The 23318-nt window shown below is 36.4% G+C and overlaps 1 protein-coding gene across 7 annotated transcripts; it reads left to right on the plus strand.

Moving 5' to 3' along the window:
- The first annotated feature begins 1691 nt into the window (after window positions 1-1691).
- Window positions 1692-15214, plus strand: LOC127425037 (death domain-associated protein 6-like). 7 transcript variants are annotated; one of them, XM_051670646.1, is made up of 13 exons: window positions 1734-1776; window positions 2943-3004; window positions 3847-4152; window positions 4590-4958; window positions 5826-5957; window positions 6251-6367; window positions 7635-7866; window positions 8188-8357; window positions 10235-10424; window positions 10673-10917; window positions 11020-11174; window positions 13169-13262; window positions 13622-15214. In XM_051670646.1, the coding sequence occupies exons 3-13, from the start codon at window positions 3925-3927 to the stop codon at window positions 13679-13681; spliced, it is 1992 nt and encodes a 663-aa protein (XP_051526606.1). In that variant the 5' UTR covers window positions 1734-1776; window positions 2943-3004; window positions 3847-3924; the 3' UTR covers window positions 13682-15214. The 7 variants fall into 7 exon arrangements, with proteins under 7 accessions (XP_051526604.1, XP_051526603.1, XP_051526602.1 ...); XM_051670642.1 differs by having other exon boundaries at window positions 1732-1776; window positions 3901-4152; window positions 10673-11174; window positions 13622-15207; XM_051670641.1 differs by having other exon boundaries at window positions 1735-1776; window positions 10673-11174; window positions 13622-15207.
- The last annotated feature ends 8104 nt before the right edge of the window (window positions 15215-23318 follow it).

Raw genomic sequence — 23318 nt, forward strand, 5'->3', positions numbered from 1 at the left:
GCTAAAAATCATTTTCATGTAGGCATCTCAACGCCGTCACTGAATAAAAAATTATTATTTTTTTTTTCATGTAAATACTGTTGTCATGACGAGTACAGATCTCTGATGAGCTATTCAAGAGTTTGGACAGATTTGCGCTGTGTATTGTGCATGAAGAACCGTATTTCTATCAGTAGACTTCCTAAATACTGATGTATATAAAAAGCCATATTTATCTTTACTAATTTCAAGGTCCAGAAAAATAATCTTTTCCTTATTGTACTCTAGGGATAGTTTAACATTTGAGCTTGTACTATTAAGATATTGGTGAAATGATATTAGATCTTCCTCTGAACCCGAAAAAAATAGGATAACGTCATAAATGTAATGCTGCCACCAGATGAAATTATCTCAAAAATGATTTGTTCTAGTATTCAATACATAATCATGTTCCCAAAAAATGCACAATGAGTTACAAATACAATAGGTCTGATATAGGTGTATAAATAGGTCAGAAATCTAGTTTTGGTGTTGTAATGTTACTACTAACCATATTACTTGCCTTCCATACACCAGTAATAATGTAGTCTAGAGTCAGACTTTAAACATGCACAGATAATCCTGCATTTTTTATTTTATTTTTTATTACTAGTATAATTTTATTCAGAAGGATTTTTTTTTATTATTATTATTTTATATAAAGCCTACAGTATGGGTTCAGTAACTTAGTCACATTCATTATTCAGTCGCTCAATATTCTTTTTTCCAATCAATGAACATGTATGGTGACTTTGCCAAATTTAAAATGGACTAATTCACAAGGCAAAGAAAATAACTGCATACAGTAGGTCAGATGGAGTTAAAAAATTTAAGGTGTTTATCATAATGATGAATTGTGTGTTTTAAGTATTAGTCTACGCCCTGCAGCTGAGTAGTTCTGGTAACATAATTTTTGCTATTTCTGCCTTTCTTGTCAAAGGTGTTGTAATATGAGTGAGCGCAACAATGTGAAAGGTGGCAAAATTAGATTGCTTCAAAATATTGTATTTCATGAGTAGGCCTATATACAGTTTAGCGTGTAGCAATATGTGTTATTTGAGCTAAACAAGACAAATTCCTTGTACTTAGCCATTAAATGTGATTTCTGCCTCTGAGGTGTTGGCAGACAAATACAGCTGCCTGATTTTACACATGCTGCATGCATTTATATGCGTTTTGTTGTTGCTCCGCATGTTTTTGTTCTATTAGTATGATTTCCAGTTTTGTTTTTGGAGAAACAGAACACAGGAAGTAAATCTGACAACATGAAAAAGCCAGAGGCATAGATGTTATTTCAACTTGCTGGCCCACGATTCAGAGTCTCTGGAGGGAGAGCTGGCTGTAGATGTTAAAATGTAGAATTTATGAAACAAGCAGCTTTATTAATCTCTAAAATGAATTGTCTTCTGCACCCACTCCCTTATTTGATTGATCAATGATTATGCTCAGAAACCATTCAGATCGGGATATGGTAACAAGAGCTAATAAGTACAAACACAGCTGGCTCAAACAACACTTCTTTTGTGTTTCGCCAATGATTTTAGTGAAAATGGGAGATTTTAGAGTTTGGAATTAGTGTCTTCCTGATCTCTGAGTGGCGCTGCTTATAAACATCTGGATAACTGCGTAGATAACAGACCGCAGAAGAAACACGACAAGCTCAGCCAATGAGCGATCAGATTACTGCCCGTCAGCGAATCAGCGCGCCTCATGTTGAGCTGTACACGCATCTAGCGTTTAGTTTCAGGATCCGAGCGCGTAAGTTCATGTTTTTGTCTGAATATATTGATTAAGAACGAGCTATTTTGATCAGCGTTATTATGAAGTTTTTATGATATATTGCGTGGAACTGGGCATGTTATGTAAATACATTTCATGATCGTTTTAAAGTATTTATAATATAAACGGAAGAGCAGAACTGCATGACCGAATTGCAAAGCGATAGATCTACTGACAATCTAACCTATTTTATATTTATATTCATTAAATAATTATGATTGTAGTGCCAACATTTCATTGACTCAGTCTTCCACTAAATCTAGTTAATTGGGATTTAAAAATGTCACACGATCCCTGACAGAAATGTACCATGGTAAATATAGTGTCCATGAAAATACATGGTCACTACAGTTATTGTTTACATTTATTGTAATAAATCAGTGTTTCTTTTATGTTGTTTAATCTCTTTTTTTGGTGGGTACAACAGGCGGCTAATTCTGACAGTTTGAATGCAGTTACATTACCGGTAGTACTATGAGAATTTTTGTTGGAAACTACGGATCAATCATGGGAAATAAATAAAGACTAGCCTACTTAAATTATGGTGTGACATGCTTTTCTCCCACATTAAACTATTTTAATAGTTTTGGCATTATACAATAATTATGCATGTAGTTTTATGGCCTCATTTTAAGTGAGACACACATGGATTATTTGCAGTTTTAACAATGTAAGTGTTGCACTACAGAGTTAACTGAATGAGCCAGTGAAGGCAGAAAGGTGATTCATAGATTTGAACATTAAAATATTGATGTTAATGATAAAAAGTTGATACGCTTTGTTCTTTGTCAGCTGTACCCTTACCATTTTAATCTTAGATATCCAGAGAAATAAGGCAAATGTCAAAATAAAATAAAAAAATACTAGTATAGTGTTCTCAGACTTTTGAACCTCATTTTATGTCATAAAAATGTTTTGTCTGTTCATAATATCTATAGTTTGACAAGTCATGTGCCCAGTATTGATACTTTCTGTTCACAGGTATGGCTTATATTCCCGACGTTATTTAGTGTCTTGGAGAATATGGCAATTATTTGGTCATAACATTACCCACTATAACAAAAGAGTACTTGAATTATGCCAACAGTTGTCTCATGCACACATAAATAATACTATTATTAATATGTTGGTTTCTATGTCTACAGAGACACAGAGGTTCACAATTTGGATTTTGACAGTCTTGGAGAATTCAATGCTGAAGGCTTAAGTATGTACAGAAGAGTTAAATAAAGTAGGCCTTACTATGAAATTTCATTACTGTTAAATGTGAACCTCTTCTTTATTTGATCATATTTGACAAAATCACATTTTATTAAGAAACAATCATAGAAATAGTGTCTTTATTTAGAGACTTACTGCACTGCAAATTGGGGTGATTCCCACGAAACCTGTAAAAAAGAAAAGGAGAAAAAAATGTCATATTTAACCCCAAAATAATATTTTCCATAAAGAAAATGAAGCCTACATTTAGCACCATTACAAAAGGACACTTAAGCACATTGTCATTACTGTAGGGCATCCTGACGTTGTACACTGTTGTTTTTCATGATGATTTCCAGTACTGTAACAGTCATTTTTTATGTATTACATGTTACAGTTAATTTTTAAATAAAATAAGCAAAACTGAAAGTCAGTACCAACAGAGTACTATTATGATGTATCAATACTTGACAATTTAAATAATATATCAATAAATCACATTGTGGGAATGAGAATATCATAATGACCAGCTTTTCTTGTGTTCTGGCAATGAGAATTGGGAGAGAAAATGTGCAAATGTGCATGACAATAAGGCCACAATGTTAAAAAATCTTAATGGCTCAAAAAATAGGTTTCATTTTCTATATGCAAAATCACATTTACTGTTTTTACTTTTCATTTTGGAGTAAAATATCAAAAGTGCATTTGGATATGAATGGTAATGTTACAGAACGACTTACCTTGCCAGTTGCCATAACACTAGTAAAAAAAAAAAAACTGGTCTGTTTACTTATGACAACAGCATTGCACAATTAGTGAAATTATAAGGAGTACCTGGTGTGTTCACAGGTATTGGTGTAGTTGAAATGCGGGCCTGACACCTCCACATTTATTACTCTTCAGCAAATTCGTCCTCCTCCCTTCCGGATGACCGGTGCAGTGATGGACAGCATTGTGATTCTCGATGATGATGATGATGATGAAGCAGCTTCCTCATCTACATCTGCATCTTGTTCTAAAGCAATGACCTTCCAGTCAAGAACGACTCTGAAGAAACAACAGCCACAGCCAACACACATCACACAATCTCCGTTTGCCACTGCAAAGAAAGACGCCCATGTCCTACAAGCGGAGAATGAGAAATTGTTTGCAGAGGTGCGTTTGTTAACCACACATTTGCTTGCATTTTTTTACTTGTAATACCTTACATTTACCTTATGATTACTGATTCCTTTATTGCAATGAAATCATATTTTTATATGCTATATTAGGGCTGGGCGGTATGGCTATATTTATACTGATTCAAACAGTATTCACTGGATTATCTAAAAATAGGCTGAAATTACTTTTCATCGAACAGACTTTGGTCATACCGCCCAATGGAGATGTAGTGAGTAATTTTGTTCAAAAAGTTTATACGTATCCTCTGAGTGGGATTCAAAATAAATTTTTCGAGAAAGGTTTCAGAAATCTTCAGTTGCAAGAACACCATTAGAATGATTTTTCTTTTTCCTCTTTGGACATCCCACTTTGATTCAAACCCAATGCTATCCCATCACTGATTGGACCTCGCTAAACTCAACCTGGTTCAGTTTGTTGAACATTGCTCCAAACACTCGCAAGACCATCCAGAGGTCGTGACCTATCTTCAGTCCAGATACTCCAAGGCTCTGCCGACCTTTTTGTCATCGGTGGAGTTTCGTAACACTCTAGGCCGGTGCCTCACGCGAGCTCAGGCAAACGTAGGCAAAACCTTCGTCTACATCAACGAACTCTGCACAGTTCTTAAACAGCACACAGCTAGGAAGAGAAGCTCCATACAGTCCCTGCCTTCCAAAGGAAAAACTGAGGACAAAAGCAATGGAAGTGGTATAAAGGAGGAAGAACAGGTTAAAAAAGAGGAGGAAACACAAGAAGAGGCAGCAGAAACGCAGAAAACTAAAAGGGCTTCCAGGAGACAGGTATTTAGGGCAGTCAGTCATTACATGGTCACCCAAAAATGAAAATTCTCTTTCATTTTGAAAATTCATTTACTCACCCTCATGCCATCTCAGATGTATATGACTTTCTTCTGCTGAAGATTTTTAGAAGAATATCTCAGCTCTGTAGGTCCATACAATGCAAGTGAATGGTGACCAAAACTTTAAGGCTCCAAAAAGCACATAAAGGCAGCATAAAAGTAATCCATACGACTCCAGTGGTTTAATCCATGTCTTTTGAAGTGATCCAATCGATTTTGGGTGAGAACAGACTAAAATGTAACTCATATTTCACATGCATACATCCAATCATACATCTTGCCATTGCAGTCTCGATTACACTTCCTAGGGCTTGACACTGTGCAGAGCGCTAGATGTTGCTAGGAAGTGTAATCGAGCTTGAAATCATGATCACCAAGGAGACAGCTGATGTCAAGATGTACTGTGAAAAAGGAGTTATATTTTAGTCTATTCTCACCCAAAACTGATTGGATCGCTTCAGAAGACATTGATTAAAACACTGGAGTCTTATGGATTACTTGCTTTTAGGTGCTTTTTGGAGTTTCAAAGTTTTGGTCACCATTCACTTGCATTGTATGGATCTACAGAGCTGAAATATTTTTCTAAAAATCTTTGTGTTCTGCAGAAGAAAGAAAGTCATACACATTTGGGATGGCATGAGGGGGAGCAAATGATGAGAGAATTTTCATTTTTGGGTGAACAATCCCTTTGTTCAGTTCTCTTTCTTTCTGTTTCTGTTTTCTCCTTATAAGTGAGTTGTTGAAATTAATTGAAAGAATATAAATCAATTTACAGTTCACCCTCATACTTTCTCTCGCCCTCTTTCAGATAGCATACTTGGAAAACCTGTTGAAGGTGTATAATGAGGAGATCAAACGGCTTCAAGAGAGAGAGTTGAGTGTTGAAGATCTTGAGAAAGAAGATTCCAGTTATATTCAAGAACACAAACTCAAACGCAAAGTGAGTCTGTCAGTTCCTGCTTTATCTTTCCCTCATCTCCCTCTTTTCCAAATGATTTGGATCAATAAAATCAATTGTCCTTTATCTGTGCTGTCCTTTACTTTTTTACTCAATTACATTTACTGAAATAGATTACTTTAGAATCATAGTATTCATCCAGCGGTTTTATTTTGTCCTTAATACATTTAAGTTTATTCAAATAATGATTTCTGAGTGCTAAACAAAGATTTTTTGGGTTGGATTGTGTAGTTATGTTTAGATCTTAATTATTTCATTGTTCTTTTCCATTTTAGATGATGAAGATCTATGATAAACTGTGTGAGCTGAAGGGCTGCAACACGCTGACAGGTCGAGTAATCGAGCAGAAGATCACCTACACTGGAACACGCTACCCAGAGATCAACAAAAAGGTTCTTATTTTGTTTGTGAACTCACTTCCCTCAAGATCCATTCTGCACACTAAGATCAAGTCACACGATGAAGAACAGTTTTTGTTTATTAGTTTCATCATCAGTCAGTGATCACATTAAAACAAACAGAAACAGATTAAAGATGTGTTAAACCAATCGGGAACCAATCTGTGAAGAATTGTTCAGAATCGGATTGATACATTTATGAAATAACTGAGAAGCAGGATTTCAGAAATTAACCAGGAGTCTGGAAATTTTATTTCAGGACTCTACTTTTTTTTTTTTTAAATCTGATGTATTTCATAAAATGCAATTATAGGCCTAGTTATTCCAGTTATTCAGATTATTTATTTTAATGAACAGATTCAATTAAAGTTTTTGACATAAAGGATTATATGCCCCTGAAAATCAATTTAATAAAAAAAGCCCCTTAAAGGGATAGTTCACCCAGAAATGAAAATTCTCTCATCATTTACTCACCCGCTTGTCATCCCAGATGTGTATGACTTTCTATCTTCTGCTGAGCACAAACAAAGATTTAAAAAAAAATATCTCAGCTCTGTAGGTCCTTTCAATGCAAGTGAATGGTGGTCAGAAATTTGATGGTCCAAAAATCACACAAAGGCAGCATTAAAATTATCCATATGACTCCAGTGGCTAAATCTATCTCTTCAGAAGCTATATAATAGTCGTGGATGAGAAACGGATCAATATTTAAGTCTTTTTTTTATTTTTTATATGAATTCTCCTCCTTGCCCAGTAGGCGGCGATATGCACAAAGAATTTGAATCGTCAAAATCAAAAGAACAAGAAAGTGAAAGTGGAGATTTATAGTAAAAAAAAGACTTTATCTGTTTCTCACCAACACCTATCATATCACTTCTAAAGATATGAATTTAACCACTGGAGACACACGGATTACTTTTATGCTGCCTGTATGTGCTTTTTTGGACCTTCAAAGTTTTGGCCATCATTTACTTGCATTGTATGGACCTACAGAGCTGAGATATTCTTCTAAAAATCTTTGTGTTCTGCAGAAGAAAGAAAGTCATACATATCTGGGATGGTATGAGGGTGAGTAAATGACAGAATTTTCATTTTTGGGTGAACTATCCCTTTAAATAAAAAAAAACAAACTTGGAACTGCTGTTGTATGAGATGAATTTTAAATTTGCAACATTACACCATTCCCTGAAATTGTAAGTCCCATCTTTTCCCTGTGTTTTTCTTTTTGTCTTTACCAACTTTCATTCTCTTTGGTCTTTAGATCGAGCGTTACATTAACAGTCAAGAAGTTCTTCATAATCCTCCGGACTACTCTGATATCCTGAAGGTGGTGCAGCGTGCCAACGACCGCTATAATATCCTGCTCTCCCGTAAACAGTTAACACAAATCGCTCAAGAAGCCTTCCGAGAGACGGGCAACAAACTGCAGGAGAGACGCCACCTTGACATGGTCTACAACTTTGGCTCCCATCTCACAGATTTCTACAAACCTAGTAAATCATTTTAGTTGTTATCCAATTCAGAAAATAAGCCTTACTCAGGCTGTTGTATTTAATGAATCAGTTGAACCGATACACATATTTTCATGTTTCGAACTTGGGAATTGAATTGTATTTAAACATTTTCATTTACATGCACTTGCGTCATTCCAAACCTGAATGACTTTCTACCAAAAATATTAAGAAACCAGCAAAACAAAAGGTCAATTATATCACTTTAATTTGCTAGAAATTGGAGAATTTTTATTGTTTGGATGTTTCATGCTCGTTCTGATGTACTTGAGTTCGATCTAAATGTCCCTGTGTTATTTTCAGCATTAGACCCTGCCCTCACTGACCCAGCACTGCATCGCAAACTTCGCTCCAATAGAGACGTGGCAATTAGCAGCCTGGAGAACATCATCAACAAATTCGCCATTAAACAAGAAGACATAGAGGTAGAGGAAATGAGGAAAAAACAAGAGAGAGACAGACAGAAAAAAGAGGTAAGAGAACAGAATACACTTGTTTGTTTGTTGTTGGTCAATATAATGTCCAAATATTATTAAAAGATCTGAGTGCTCAAGTCTTCAGTTATAAAATCTTAACGTCAATTTTATACATCACCCAAAAATGAAAATTCTCTCATCATTTACTCACCCTCATGCCATCCCAGATGTGTATGACTTTCATCTGCAGAACACAAATGAAGGTTTTTAGAAGAATATTTCAGCTCTGTAGGTTCATACAATGCAAGTGTATCGTGACCAAAATTTTGAAGCTCCAAAAAACACACAAAGGCAGCATGAAAGTAATCCATATGACTCCAGTGGTTTAAACCATGTTTTCAGAAGTGATCAAATCGGTTTTGGGTGAGAACAGACAAAAACATAACTCCTTTTTCACTATAAATCTTGACATCAGCAGTCTACTTGGCGATCATGATCTTAAGCTAGACTGCACTTCCTAGCACCATCTAGCGCTCTGCGCATGCATCAAGCACTAGGAAGTGCAGTCGAGCTTGAAATCCTGATCATGCCTAGAGACTGCAATTGCAAGATGTACAGTGAAAAATGAGTTACATTTTGGTCCATTCCGGATCGTTTCATAAGACATGGATTGAACCTCTGGAGTCGTATGAATTACCTTTATGCTGCTTTTATGTGCTTTTTGGAGCTTCAAAGATTTGGTTACCATTCACTTGCATTCTATGGACCAACAGAGCTGAGAAATCTTCTAAAAATCTTTGTGTTCTGTAAAAGAAAGTCATACACATCTGGGATGGCATGATGGTGAGTAAATGATGAGAGAATTTTCATTTTTGGTTGAGCTATTCTTTTAATGTAATAAAATGTAATAAGCCAACAAACAAATAAAAAAGGTAAATATGTAGATAATTAAATAGATGCATATATTCAATATTTTATGAAACGATTCATTATATAATAAAAAAAAAGTAATAAAATATATTTATAAGGTAGTTATAAATAGCATTTTACTTGTTTCCTGATGCAGAGACATTATATAATGTATTACTGTATATCATTTATAAATATAGATAAATATGCATTTTAAAGTAAATAATTATAAAATATAAGGGTGTTTCTTCAACTTTCTGGCACATTAGGCACTGTGAATGAATGCCTAAATGCCTGTCTCGTTAAAACCTTTTTCACACTCATGCTAGTTTAATTAGTCTTCTAACAGTTTTATGTAATTTTTTCTGAAAGTCATGAAAATGACACCACAGTGTCATTCCCACCCCATTTAAAATTCTGTATTGTATTTAATAGAAATCCATTAAATGTTTTCTTCAAACATTGCTTGTCTCATATTTCATCTCAGGTGGGTTTGTCACTGACACTTTTGTTTACTCTATAACAATTTGGTGTGGTGGAAATGACACCGCAACAGTGGGACAATTGTAAAAAAAAAAAAAGTATTATAGAAATGATTTTCACACAATAAATATTGGACTGGTTTGTGTTTATTTCACTCTTTTAGATGATCAGAGTTTAAAACATGTAAGAATTTGTAGTGATATTTTGAGAGTCTGAGTCTGGGACAGTAAAATCTGTAAATAAAAGGCATTTGAAAAGTACCAAAAATAAATGAGGAAAGCATCATAAAAAGTTTCCAATTCAGTTTTAATGAGACCTTCATGTAACAAAATGAAGAAAAAATAGAAAGGAGATGGTTTTGATGAAAAGACATAAAATGGCTTGAAGTTAAAGAAACACCCATAAATGAAAATATAATTAAAATACCAAGTATATACAGTCTACAGTGAATAACTGGGAGGGTCATTGAGCATAAACAAATAATCTGTCAATGTTTCCTGTTTCTGCTATGTCCAAAAGGAAGTCTTATCTATCTGTCTTAGCATCCTTCACATTTCCAGGCACTTAATGGACAGCAGATTGACAGCAAAGAAAAAGAGACTGAGAAAAATAAAGAGGAGCAGGAGGAAGATGAAGAGGAGGAGGAGGAGGAGGAAGATGACGAGGAAGACGATTCCTCCGATCCTGACATTGAAGAGGAGATCCAAGCTAGCCAAGCACAAGTTGGGCCTGGTAAGAAGTGAAAAAACATTAACTTCCTGCTACTCTAAGGTCATTTACACCTGTCATTAACATCTGTCTTGGGTAATCCAATCACAAATGGTTAGGCGATGGATCACAAAACATTTTGGATGAAAATAACATGTTTATAAGGGGGCCTAACATTTGGTGTTGCGTTCATAGGCAACAAGGTTTTCCAGTATTTACTGTGCCCATTTTATGGTGGAAAAACGAATGTCTCCTTTGCTTATGTGTTTCAGATGATGATGAAGAGGATATTGAAGAGGAGCAAATGAACATCAGTGATAATGAACAGCAAATCAATGATAATTCCCCTTCATCAATCAAATCATCTCTCCAGGACACTGAGGACGATCAGGGTGAGGGTGATGACCAACAGTCTCCAGCCAGCAGCACACATGAAGCAGAATCTGTGGAAACAACCACAGATGGCAGAAGTGCTAAAGAAAGCCCCCAGTCCCCAGCAGGCATCAGTCATTCAGAGGTAGTGGACTCTTTACCTATCAAAAAAACAGAACCTGTTTCCTATAATCACTGTTCACCAAAAAGCACCAGTAACTGCACTGAGACCGTTTCCACCAATCAGGACTCTACTACCCTCATGAGATCAGCCAATTGCAGTCCTCTGCCTCCAAGCCCTGTGCTTATAGACGAGATGGGCCAATATAAGAAGAGGAAACGTACCTCGCATGAAAAACAAAGTACAATCTACAATGGGAATGGCAAACAGGACAGTGGCGGGTACTAGTATTTTACTGACTCTATGGGAAAATGTAGCATTTCAACCACAAACTACTTTAAAGGAAGAAAAGAAAATCGTACGGCAGTTAGGTTCTGGCAATATAGCAAAAGGAAATCTCTATTTTTAAGCATTTTGAAAGAATTAAGGCGTTTTTCCCCACTGTTACATCTCGTGCACAGAGTGCTCTAGCCTTTCAAAGAATACTCTTTTGACCGCTAGCCAATATGGACGCATTGGACATATGCACACTATGACTGCTTTGTGGTACTCTTTAGTGTAAATATTTTACTATTGCATAATATAATATAACCGCTATTCAGGATAGCCAAAAACAACAGTGTAAATTTAAAATGGACCAAGACCAAAAAGAGAGACATATTTAATGTCAATATATTTTTCATTTAATTCATAAGTTTTTAAAGCCTAAAGGAAATCATATAAACATTTATATTATATGATTCAAAGTAAAATATAAATAAATTACTTCTTAAGATGTATGAAGCACACATACACCTTAAGAAGTATGACAATTAACCGTCATAATCGTGAAAGCCCTAAAACTGACAGTTAATCATCATAATCGCAATTAATTGTATGATAATTATTAGTCATAATTGCGAAAGTCCAAAACAGTCACACAATCGCAATTATTTGTATGACAGTTAATCATCATAATCGTGAAAGCCCTAAAACAAACAGTCACCATAATCACAATTATTTGTATGACAATTAATCGCCATAACCGCAATTATTTTTGACAATCGTCATAATCATGAAAGCTATAAAACAGACAATTAACCATCATAATCACAATTAATTGTATGATAATTATTAGTCATAATTCCGAAAGCCCAAAACAGTCACACAATCGCAATTATTTGTATGACAGTTAATCATCATAATCGTGAAAGCCCTAAAACAAACAGTCACCATAATCACAATTATTTGTATGACAATTAATCGCCATAACCGCAATTATTTTTGACAATCGTCATAATCATGAAAGCTATAAAACAGACAATTAACCATCATAATCACAATTAATTGTATGATAATTATTAGTCATAATTCCGAAAGCCCAAAACAGTCACACAATCGCAATTATTTGTATGACAGTTAATCATCATAATCTTGAAAGCCCTAAAACAGACAATTAATCGTAATAATCACAGGTATTTGCATGACAATTAATTGCATAATTGTGAAAGCCCTAAAACAGACAATTTATCATCATAATTGCAATTATTTGTATGACAATTAATCGTTATAAACGGGAAAGCCCTAAAAAAGACAATCATCATAATCGCAATTGTTTGTATGACAATTCTTTGTATGACAATTAATCTTTAGAATTGTAAAAACACTAAAACAGACAATTATTCATCATAATTCCAGTTGTTTGTATGACAATTCTTTGTATGACAATTAATCGTCAGAATTGTAAAAACACTAAAACGGACAATTATTCATTATAATTCCAGTTTGTTGTATGACAATTAATTGACAAATGTGAAAGCCCTAAAACAGACAATTAACCATAATTGCAACTATTTTTATGAAAGTTTATTTTCATAATCGCAAAAGGCCTAAAACAGACAATTAAGTGTCATAAATGCAATTGTTTGTTGAATTAGTTGTCAGACAAATTTCATAATTGTGACAGCCCTATGTGCACTGTGCACGATATGTAACGGCACACGGAAAAGTATGCTTTGGCCTTTATAAATAATACATGGCTCAATATTTTATCTATTTGCTCTGAAATGGATTAAAAAAATTATTTCCTTAATTTCTACCACACAGCAACTGTTGTCAAGTAGATTAAATATGTTCAAAGCAAGAAATGAAATAAATTGAATGAAGAATATTTAATTACTTTTGTTTAAATGCACTAATGTAACAATGCTAGTATAAAAAAAGCAAGTTGAGATGTTAGTTACACCACCATTTCAGGTTTAATCAAGCTGTACTGTTTTTATTTTGTTTATATCAGTGATTGTGATATTCTTCTGGATATGGGTGTGAGCTGCAGCCCTGAGCAGGTGGATTTAACCAGAGTGAGGACACCTCCGCCTAAGAAAAATAAGGTATACATTTCTTTCTTCCGTGGAACACAAAAGGAGATTTCTCAGAATTTTCATGCTGTTCTTTTCCGCACAAATGATTATTGAATGGATAAATGTAATCATTATCATCAGAATAAACAATTCTCCGCAAAATGTAGCAACTACACTTTATCGTCAAAATTGAGTTATGATCGAAGTAATAATAGTTCATTATCCTAACTGTAGGCTGTTTGCAGTTGCTAGGCAACATAGCAACTTGGTGCATTAATATAGTGTACGCTCAAAGTCACAATGTTACTCATCCAAACAGCCAATTTAGTCTGAACTATTTATTGACACATAAAGCAGAGAGCTAACTTCTGTTGTTTGTGTATTAACAGGTGAATGTGGCAACTCAGTGCGACCCAGAGGAAGTGATTGTTTTGTCTGATTCAGATTGAGCTCTGCCATAGGGTAATGAACTGGCATCTTAATCCGTTAGCTGTTCCTGCTCCAACAGTGCCTGCCAATGTGAACATTTAAACTTTTTTGCTTTTTTTTTTTTTTTTTTTGGACTCGGTCGGCTTTTGAACAATACTTACTTGCAATGCCACTGTTCGCTTTTTATACAAGGAAAAATGGCATGTTATTATTCATTCAGGCTCTTTAGAGGTATTTTTGTAAACTGTACTTGGGAATATTCTTATTCCGAGGATTTATCATGTATATTTATGGTTTTAGTTTGTGCCAAGAGTCATAAGGGGAAATTAACATTCCTTTCTCAAGTCAATAAAATGCTCTCATTTTGTGTAAAGTGTTTGTTTTTACATGTTGATAATTGGATGTTTAGTCTTCTTTGTACTTTTGATTGTTAAAAACTCACTAAATGTTTCCCTTTAGCACAAAGAGTTATTTATATGCTACAACTCAAAAACATTCTTAGAGAACCATCTTCATAATTTACTCCACCTCATGTCATTACAAACCTGTATGCTGTTATTTGTTCTGTGAAACAAAAAAGGGAAATTTTGAAGAATCTTTGCACAGCTCTTTTCCATTCAAGGAAACTTTGTAGTTACCACAAATCTCAAGCTCCAAAAAGGACCAAAAATAGCATTGTAAACGTAGCCATACAATTCATGCTCTACTTCAAGTCTTCTTAAGCCCTGTAATTTACAGAATGGAGAATGACATATGAGAGCTGCACCAGAGGGGCAGATATTCAGTGAATAACAACCTATATTTCCTCACCCAAAGCTATAATATGGCCTGGCCAAAAAAACAAAACAAAAAAAAAGTCACCGTTTGGATTTAAATAAGCAGATACTTAAGAGCCTCTGATTGGATCATTATTGCAGTGATTAATATGTTTCAGCTGGCAACAATTCTTTTAACCCTAACTGATGCAGTGTGTAGCTTCTCATTTCTTAAACAACCATGTCGGAAGACGTATCCCATGGTCGTGGAAAAGATGTTACTCTGTTTCAAATGATTGGCCTGCATCAAGCAAAGAAAACAACTAAGGAGATTGCTGAAATCACTGGAATTGGGTTAAAAAATGTCCAATGCATTATTAAAACCTGGAAGGATAGTGGTAAACCATCATTTTGGCCGGCGGGATCTTATCTTTGTTGATGTTTCGATCAACTTTGGTAGAAATGGCTGCCACGCTGTTGATCTTCTCCTGCATCTGTTGATATGTGTGGAACAATAAGGCAAGGTCATCCATGAATTCTAGATCATCAAGTTGCATACAGGGGGTCCACTGGATTCCATTTCTTGTTTGTGCAGTTGATGACTTCATGATCCAATCTACTGCCAGCAGGAACAAAAATGGTGATAGTAGACATCCTTGCCTTAACCTCGGTCCTCACTTCAAATGCTTTCGTAAACTGCCTCCAATGCAAGACCCTGCACGTCAACACTTCATAGGAGTTTTTGATGATTTTTACGATCTTTTCAGGCACATCCATACTGTCAAATGCCTTTTCATAGTCATTAAAATTGATGTAAAGTGGGGAATTCCATTCTGCTGACTGCTCTGTGATGATCTGCAGTGTTGAAATCTGGTCTGGGCAGGATCTATCTTTCCGAAATCCAACTTGCTAATCAGGTATCATTTTTTTTCAGTCTGATGGCACTTGCTCATCTTCCCAGATCTTCTTAAAGAGGGGGTAGAGCATGTCCACTGTGGTCTCTATGTCAGCCTTTAATGCTTCTGCAGGGATACTGTCTGGACCAGCCGCATTTCCATTCCTAAGTTGTTTGATGGCTTCCCTAATTTATTCCCTTGTTGGGGTGCTACAATTTATATCCAGGTCTTCTGATGGGTTGGGCTGAACGGTCTATTCAGTAGTTCATCAAAGTGCTCCAACCATCTGTTGCTGTTGTTCTCCCATAATCTGTCTCCCATCCTTGTCCTTAAGGGTTTTTTCAGGCCTGCAGTACTTCCCTGATAACTTCTTAGTTATGTCATACAGGTCTCTCATTCTTCCAGCTCTTGTTGCTTGTTCTGCCTCTGCTGCCAGCCCATCTATGTAGTTCCTCTTGTCTGTTCAAATGCTTTTCTTGGCCTTCCTGTTAGCTGCTGTGTACTCTTCCTGTGCTTTTGCTTTCTCAGCTCTTGTGCAGATATTGTTGACTGCTGCCTTTTTCTCTTTCCTCTCCTTTCTAGAAGAATCTGTTGTAATCCACTCTTTGTTACCGTTATGAACCAATCTTGATGCCGGACGCTCGCTAATGCGTTTTTGCGTCAGCATCATGAACGGGAGTCTGTGCAAGGCCCGGTTCAGTACTCGCAGGCCCAAGATTGGCCGCAACCCACCGCCTTTCTTCGGTACGATGAAGTAGGAGCTGTAAAACCCCTTCTTCATCTCGGCCGGAGGGACAGGCTTTATCGCAGCCTTCTGCAGAAGGGTAGCAATCTCCGCAGGCAAGGTAGCAGTGTTCTCGCCCTTCACCGAGGTTAAGCGGATGCCGCTGAACCTGGGTGGATGCCTGGCGAACTGAAGCGCATAGCCGAGTCAGACGGTCCGGGTCAGCCATCGCGACGGGTTGGAAAGCACGAGCCACGCGTCCAAACTCCAGGTGAGGGGGAACCAAGGGGACAATCACGTCGGACGTACTGGCGGGTGGGGCCTCGCGGCGGGGTGGAGCCTGAGGCACCACTTTGAGGGGGCTTGAACCCCGTGGCCGTGCTGAGTCAAGAGACATCGAAGCACATACCTGGCTCCTGACGCCCACCATAAGATTGGTCGAGGAGGGGGGAGGAGGAATATCGTCCCCGCAGTCCATCGGAACCAACCCGGTGTGGGCATGTTTGTGCCACAGCTGGGCGCACAGGGGCGGGTGGTCCGCCGCTGGAGAGCCAAACCTGCCGAAATGGGACGGTGGACAGCGGTTGTGATGATGGTCGTGCGCACCTGACATGTGACCCAGGGAACAAGAATAAAATCTTGAATGATTGTGATCGGAGATCACTAAAATGCTTGAAGTCACAAAAATCTACAGTAGAACTCACGGCTATGTTTATTAGTGAAAGTAAGAGCATTTCCACACGTACAGTGTGGTGTAGAACTTACAGAATTGGGACTAAACAAAGCCACTTGCTAGTGAGGCTAATCAGAAAAAACTACTTCAATTTGCTAGGGAGCATAAAGATTGGACTGTGGAGTAATGGAAAAAGGTAATGTGGTCTGATGAGTCCAGATTTTATCTATTCCAAAGCGGTGGGCGCGAGAAGGAAAGAAAGGAAGCTCAAGAAGCGATGCACTCATCATGCATAGTGCCCACTGTACAAGCCTCTGGAGGCAGTGTTATGATATGGGGTTGCTTCAGTTGGTCAGTCTGGGCTCAGCAATGTTATGCGGCAATAACATGAAGTCAGCTGACTACCTGAATATACTGAATGACCAGGTTATCCCATCAATGGATTTTTTCTTCTGACGTTACGGACATATTCCAAGACGACAATGCCAAGATTCATCGTGCTCAATTTGTGAAAGAGTGGTTCAGGCAGCATGAGGAATAATTTTCACACATGAATTGGCCACCACAGAGTCCTGACCTTAACCCCATTGAAAGTATTAGGGATGTGCTGGAGAAGACATGACGGGAGAGTCGAACCACTCCGTAATCAATACAAGATCTCAGCCAAAAATTAATGTAACTCTGGACAGAAATAAACGTGAACGTTGCATAAGGTTGTCAAAACAATACCACGACGAATGCGCACCGTAATGAAAACTAGAGGCGGTCCAACGAAATATTAGAGTATGTGACTTTTTTTTTTTTTTTCTGGCCAGGCAGTGTATGATCCAATAATGCTCACAAGACATATGGACTACCTTAGACTACTTGGGGGGGGGTCAAGGCAAAAATAAAATAAAATCAAGGCAACATGATGAAGGATGTCTTAATAATTGTCCTCAGTCACATTGCTCTGTTTAGTCAATGTGAATTTGTTCCCTGCAAGCAAAAATTATTTTTGAGAGAACTACTAGTTTAAACAACTATAAATTCGGAATGTGAGAACTTTTATTTCGTTACCAGTTCAATCTTAAATATGGCTTTAAATTACTTAAGTTAACTGCAGTCTTTGCCTTTGAAGAGAGGTGTGTCTTGCAAGGCAAGTCAGTACTTACAATTGTTTGACATTTGACACAATAGACCTCAACACAACACACAAACCTCAATAACGGTGACAGTCAACAAACCTCATTAAGTTCAAAGATCAGCACACAACACTTAACTAACGATGGCAACAAAAAACAACAATATGGCATAAATAAAAGTCAGCAAAGAGCAAAAAATAAGCCTATAACACATAATTTATTCATGTTGCAATGCATGCTGGGAACTCACAAATCAGCAATATTGTTCAGTATGAAATTGTTCGTTCAGATATCTCTGTTAAGCTAGTTGGGAAAAGATTTGGGGCAATATTGTTGGTCTAACTGTGTTTTTACGTGAGGGTAGATGCAAAGGATTTCACATTTCATAGTATCTGTGAGCCAAAAAAAAAAAAAAAAAAAAAAAAACCTTACCCTGGATAAAATGTCATTACATATTTTACAGTGTATACTAAAATTATATCACTTGTAGGAAGTAATTATTTAATAACAACATGTTATCATGTGCAGATCCTGTTTTTCCACTTTTTCTTTATTCAGTCTTAGAGCTATAAAATATAAGACAGTAAAATAGTAATAATGTCCCTTTTTCTGTTATTTAAATGTCAATTAAAAAAAAAAAAAAAGAAATCTTATAAAATATTAGGCTCAAAATGTCTGGTCAAAAACTAACCCCATAATAGAGGTAATAACTTTAGATCCTTTAGATTTGGTTATTTAGGAAATGTTCTGTCTTTTTCCTTATATTGAAAAAATAGACATTAAGTGCATCTACATGCACAAAAATGGTCAGATAACAAGCAAAAAATCCGCTTATTAAAACAAATCAGACAACGCAAGAAAATCGTGTTTACATAAGACTTGAATTCTATTCCAAAGTATTTTTTAGCTGTATTTTGTGCTGTTCTGTCATTAAAAAAATCTTTGTTTTATTGTGTACATGGTATATAAAATATAGGGTAGACCGAGTGCAGTTGTAACACTGTGAATAAACTGTCATTTTCAGTGTTTACATTTACATTAGCAACCTCTGTGGGAAATTTGAAGGATATAGTCCACATTTTTGCAAAATTATTAGAGAACATCTGTTATGGGTGGTAAGTTTGACATTTTCTTCTCTTTCATTGTGAGGAAATCATTATTCCTGTCTGATCATGAAACAAAACATTGCTTATTGTAATTATTGATTGTCTACTTAAAATGACCATATTTTAGGACATAAGGTAAATAAAAACATCAGGCAAACATGCAAGGTGGTCAGCGGGGGACAGATTTAAAACTATGTTACAACTGTACCCGCTGGATAATACTAATACCCGTAATACTGTGTGCATGTCATAGGATGCCTTGTATCAGGGTTAGAAAAAACCAAGAGAGGAGTTCCAGCAGATCTGTTAAAATTGCTACATATGCTTTAAAAATTTTTCAAAACAATCACCAAGTATAAAATGTGTCAGTATATTGCACTTAAGTTTATAAACTGTAGGCCTAATACCTTATTTAGCATATTACAAATGTCCCAGTGTGTTACAATAGTTCCTGACATGAGGACAGTTGCAACAAATGTGGTCCTTGTCTTCACACGCTGATTGTGGAAAATAGGAAGGAACTATGTATGTGCTGATAGACATATAAAAGCATCTCATGTAAAAAGATGGCATGCTTTTTTTTTTTTTCCTGGTCAGTATTTGTGCATATAGCAAAAACACTTTCTACATTACATAGAGATGGATATATTTTTTTTATTTTTATGATTTTGATTATAGCAGAAAATGCACTCACTGAGCACTTTGTTATAGGAACACCAGTATACCTACATATTCATGCGATTATCTAATCAGCCAATCATGCGGCAGCAGTGTAATGCATAAAATCACTCAGATATGGTCAGAAGCTTCAGTTAATTTTCACATCAACCATCAGAATGGGAAGAAAATGTGATCTCGGAGATTTTGACTGTGGCATGATTGATGGTGCCAGATGGGCTGGTTTGAGTATTTCTGTAGCTGCTGATCTCCTGGGATTTTCACACACAACAGTCTCTAGAATTTACTCCGAATGGTGCCAAAACCAAAAAACATCCAGTCGGCAGTTCTGCAGATTGAAATGCCTTGTTGATTAGAGAGGTCAATGGAGAATGGCCAGACTGGTTTGAGATGACAGAAAGGCTACAGTAACTCTCCCTCTGTACGATTGTAGTGAGCAGAATAGCATCTCAGAATGCACAAAATGTCGAACCTTGAGGCGGATTGGCAACAACAGCCGAAGACCACGTTGGGAACTTTATAAGGACCATAGTGTTCCTAAAAGTGCTCTGTGTGTGTATGTAATTGGTGTGGACCATAATCAATGATCCTTCTACAAAAACATACCTCTTCTAAAATGTGTATCACACAACTCAAAAACTAATAAGGGTGGATATGTGGTATATCCAAGTGATCTTACTCTTTTTCCTGGAGACCCTTTTAGTCCTTATTAGTTTTAAATAGTAAAATTTCTTAACTTTTCATTTATTTACTTTTACAGCTTGTAATAAATTATTTTTCCATCTACTTTTTTTTTTTTTTTTTATTGAATTGTGAATTTAGAACTTCCACTTACTGTCTAAAAAAATGGTTGTGGTTAAATTTTGCAAACTTTCCAAAATTAAACCCAAAGCTAAATATTCATAAAAATCCATATATTTTATAAGCGGCTTCCTAAAAAACACTTTCAAGGAGGAAGATGTTTCCCTCCCATATCATTAACCTTTTGTCAGAAGGTTAAACCGTTTATGACCTTACCCCGATATAGGAAAACCATTTAAGGTGTTTACATGATGTAACGGTGGCTGCCTTAATTTAAGGTTAATCACCATCATAACGACCATCCATCATAACACACCAAATTCAATTGGCTCAATTGCTTTAAGATTGTGCATTTAAACGCACTCAATTTAAACTATCAGACTGGAAGATATCATAACCTTTTTCTTAACAACAACAACAAAGCATCATTGAAAACAATCATTTATCAATATATGTGAAAATGAGTGCATCGGATGAACTGATGAAGACAACCAATAATAAGAAATGAATAAGTCACAATTAGTGCAGAAGTCACTTTATTATTTTAAATGAAGAATCTTGTAAAATTATTGATGTACTCCATTTACATCAGACAACAGAGAATCTGTTTATTTAGCTACTGCCTGTCAAATATTTACACAACTGTTTTTGTAATCCAGTTAATATGTTCTCTAGTAGTTCAGATTCATCACAACAATTGTAGATGGAACACAATTTTTATCCATTCATAATATAGATATGTCTAACCAGATTACTCAATAAGCAAGCACTGAATCACGATTTTACCTGCTGGTACTGGACATTTTTAAATAATATTTTAAATGTTCTCTACTGCATTTTTCTCACTGTTTGATTTTGAAGTCCTAGGAATGTGTGGATAGGCAACAGATGTGCAATTCATTCTTGTTCACACATTAGATCTGTTTATTTCTCCTAATATACTTAATATTTGTGTTAAAGTTTGAGGTATCTGGTTTTTGTGGTCAGCATATTCATCCGTAATACAATTCAGCAATTTATCACTGCATTTATGTATCAGAACATCTACATATCACTTAAAGTTGCACCCAGTGATTTATTTTTTTTTTGCTAATTGCTAAACTATTAAACAGAAAGAAACAATAATTCAATCAAGTGTTAGAGAAATATGATTGCGGTGGAAAATTAACATGCGCCACCATGTTGAGATCATGACCAGTTGAATTATACTTGCTTCATCTCAATAATCCCCTGTAAACGAATGCTTTCACTCGCTGAATAAATGAATCATGACTGACTGCAAATAGTGTATTTTTACGATGACATTGGTTAATGATAACTTCTGTTTTTGCACGATACTGTATCTATGCCACTAAGTCATTTGCATACTTAATTCAAGCTTTAATCTATTCGTTACCCTTATAAAAACATGGCAAATCACTTCTCAAAAGCCTTCATGGAAGGCAAACTTTTTGTATCACTACTGGTACACTGTAGGCTACATCTACAATACGGCAGGAGTTCATTAGTTTGGATGCTAGGTGCTTGTGGGTCTAAACTCGCTTTGAACATGTCTGTTTTCCATTGGTCTTGTGTCTATTGTTTGGTAATACCACAAAACAAATGTCTTTCCAGGGAAGCAACTCTACTGGTAGTTACGTCAAAGGACATACAGGTGCATCTCAATAAATTTGAATGTCGTGGAAAAGTTCATTTATTTCAGTAATTCAACTCAAATTGTGAAACTCGTGTATTAAATAAATTCAATGCAGACAGACTGAAGTAGTTTAAGTCTTTGGTTCTTTTAATTGTGATGATTTTGGCTCACATTTAACAAAAACCCACCAATTCACTATCTCAAAAAATTAGAATATGGTGACATGCCAACCAGCTAATCAACTCAAAACACCTGCAAAGATTTCCTGAGCCTTCAAAATTGTCTCTCAGTTTGGTTCACTAGGCTACACAATCATGGGGAAGACTGCTGATCTGACAGTTGTCCAGAAGACAATCATTGACACACTTCACAAGGAGGGTAAGCCACAAACATTCATTGCCAAAGAAGCTGGCTGTTCACAGAGTGCTGTATCCAAGCATGTTAACAGAAAGTTGAGTGGAAGGAAAAAGTGTGGAAGAAAAAGATGCACAACCAACCGAGAGAACCGCAGCCTTACGATTGTCAAGCAAAATCGATTCAAGAATTTGGGTGAACTTCACAAGGAATGGACTGAGGCTGGGGTCAAGGCATCAAGAGCCACCACACACAGACATGTCAAGGAATTTGGCTACAGTTGTCATATTCCTCTTGTTAAGCCACTCCTGAACCACAGACAATGTCAGAGGCATCTTACCTGGGCTAAGGAGAAGAAGAACTGGACTGTTGCCCAGTGGTCCAAAGTCCTCTTTTCAGATGAGAGCAAGTTTTGTATTTCATTTGGAAACCAAGGTCCTAGAGTCTGGAGGAAGGGTGGAGAAGCTCATAGCCCAAGTTGCTTGAAGTCCAGTGTTAAGTTTCCACAGTCTGTGATGATTTGGGGTGCAATGTCATCTGCTGGTGTTGGTCCATTGTGTTTTTTGAAAACCAAAGTCACTGCACCCGTTTACCAAGAAAATTTGGAGCACTTCATGCTTCCTTCTGCTGACCAGCTTTTTAAAGATGCTGATTTCATTTTCCAGCAGGATTTGGCACCTGCCCACACTGCCAAAAGCACCAAAAGTTGGTTAAATGACCATGGTGTTGGTGTGCTTGACTGGCCAGCAAACTCACCAGACCTGAACCCCATAGAGAATCTATGGGGTATTGTCAAGAGGAAAATGAGAAACAAGAGACCAAAAAATGCAGATGAGCTGAAGGCCACTGTCAAAGAAACCTGGGCTTCCATACCACCTCAGCAGTGCCACAAATTGATCACCTCCATGCC

The sequence above is a fragment of the Myxocyprinus asiaticus genome, chromosome 34, assembly GCF_019703515.2.
Source record: "Myxocyprinus asiaticus isolate MX2 ecotype Aquarium Trade chromosome 34, UBuf_Myxa_2, whole genome shotgun sequence".
Classification (NCBI taxonomy): Eukaryota; Metazoa; Chordata; class Actinopteri; order Cypriniformes; family Catostomidae; genus Myxocyprinus; species Myxocyprinus asiaticus.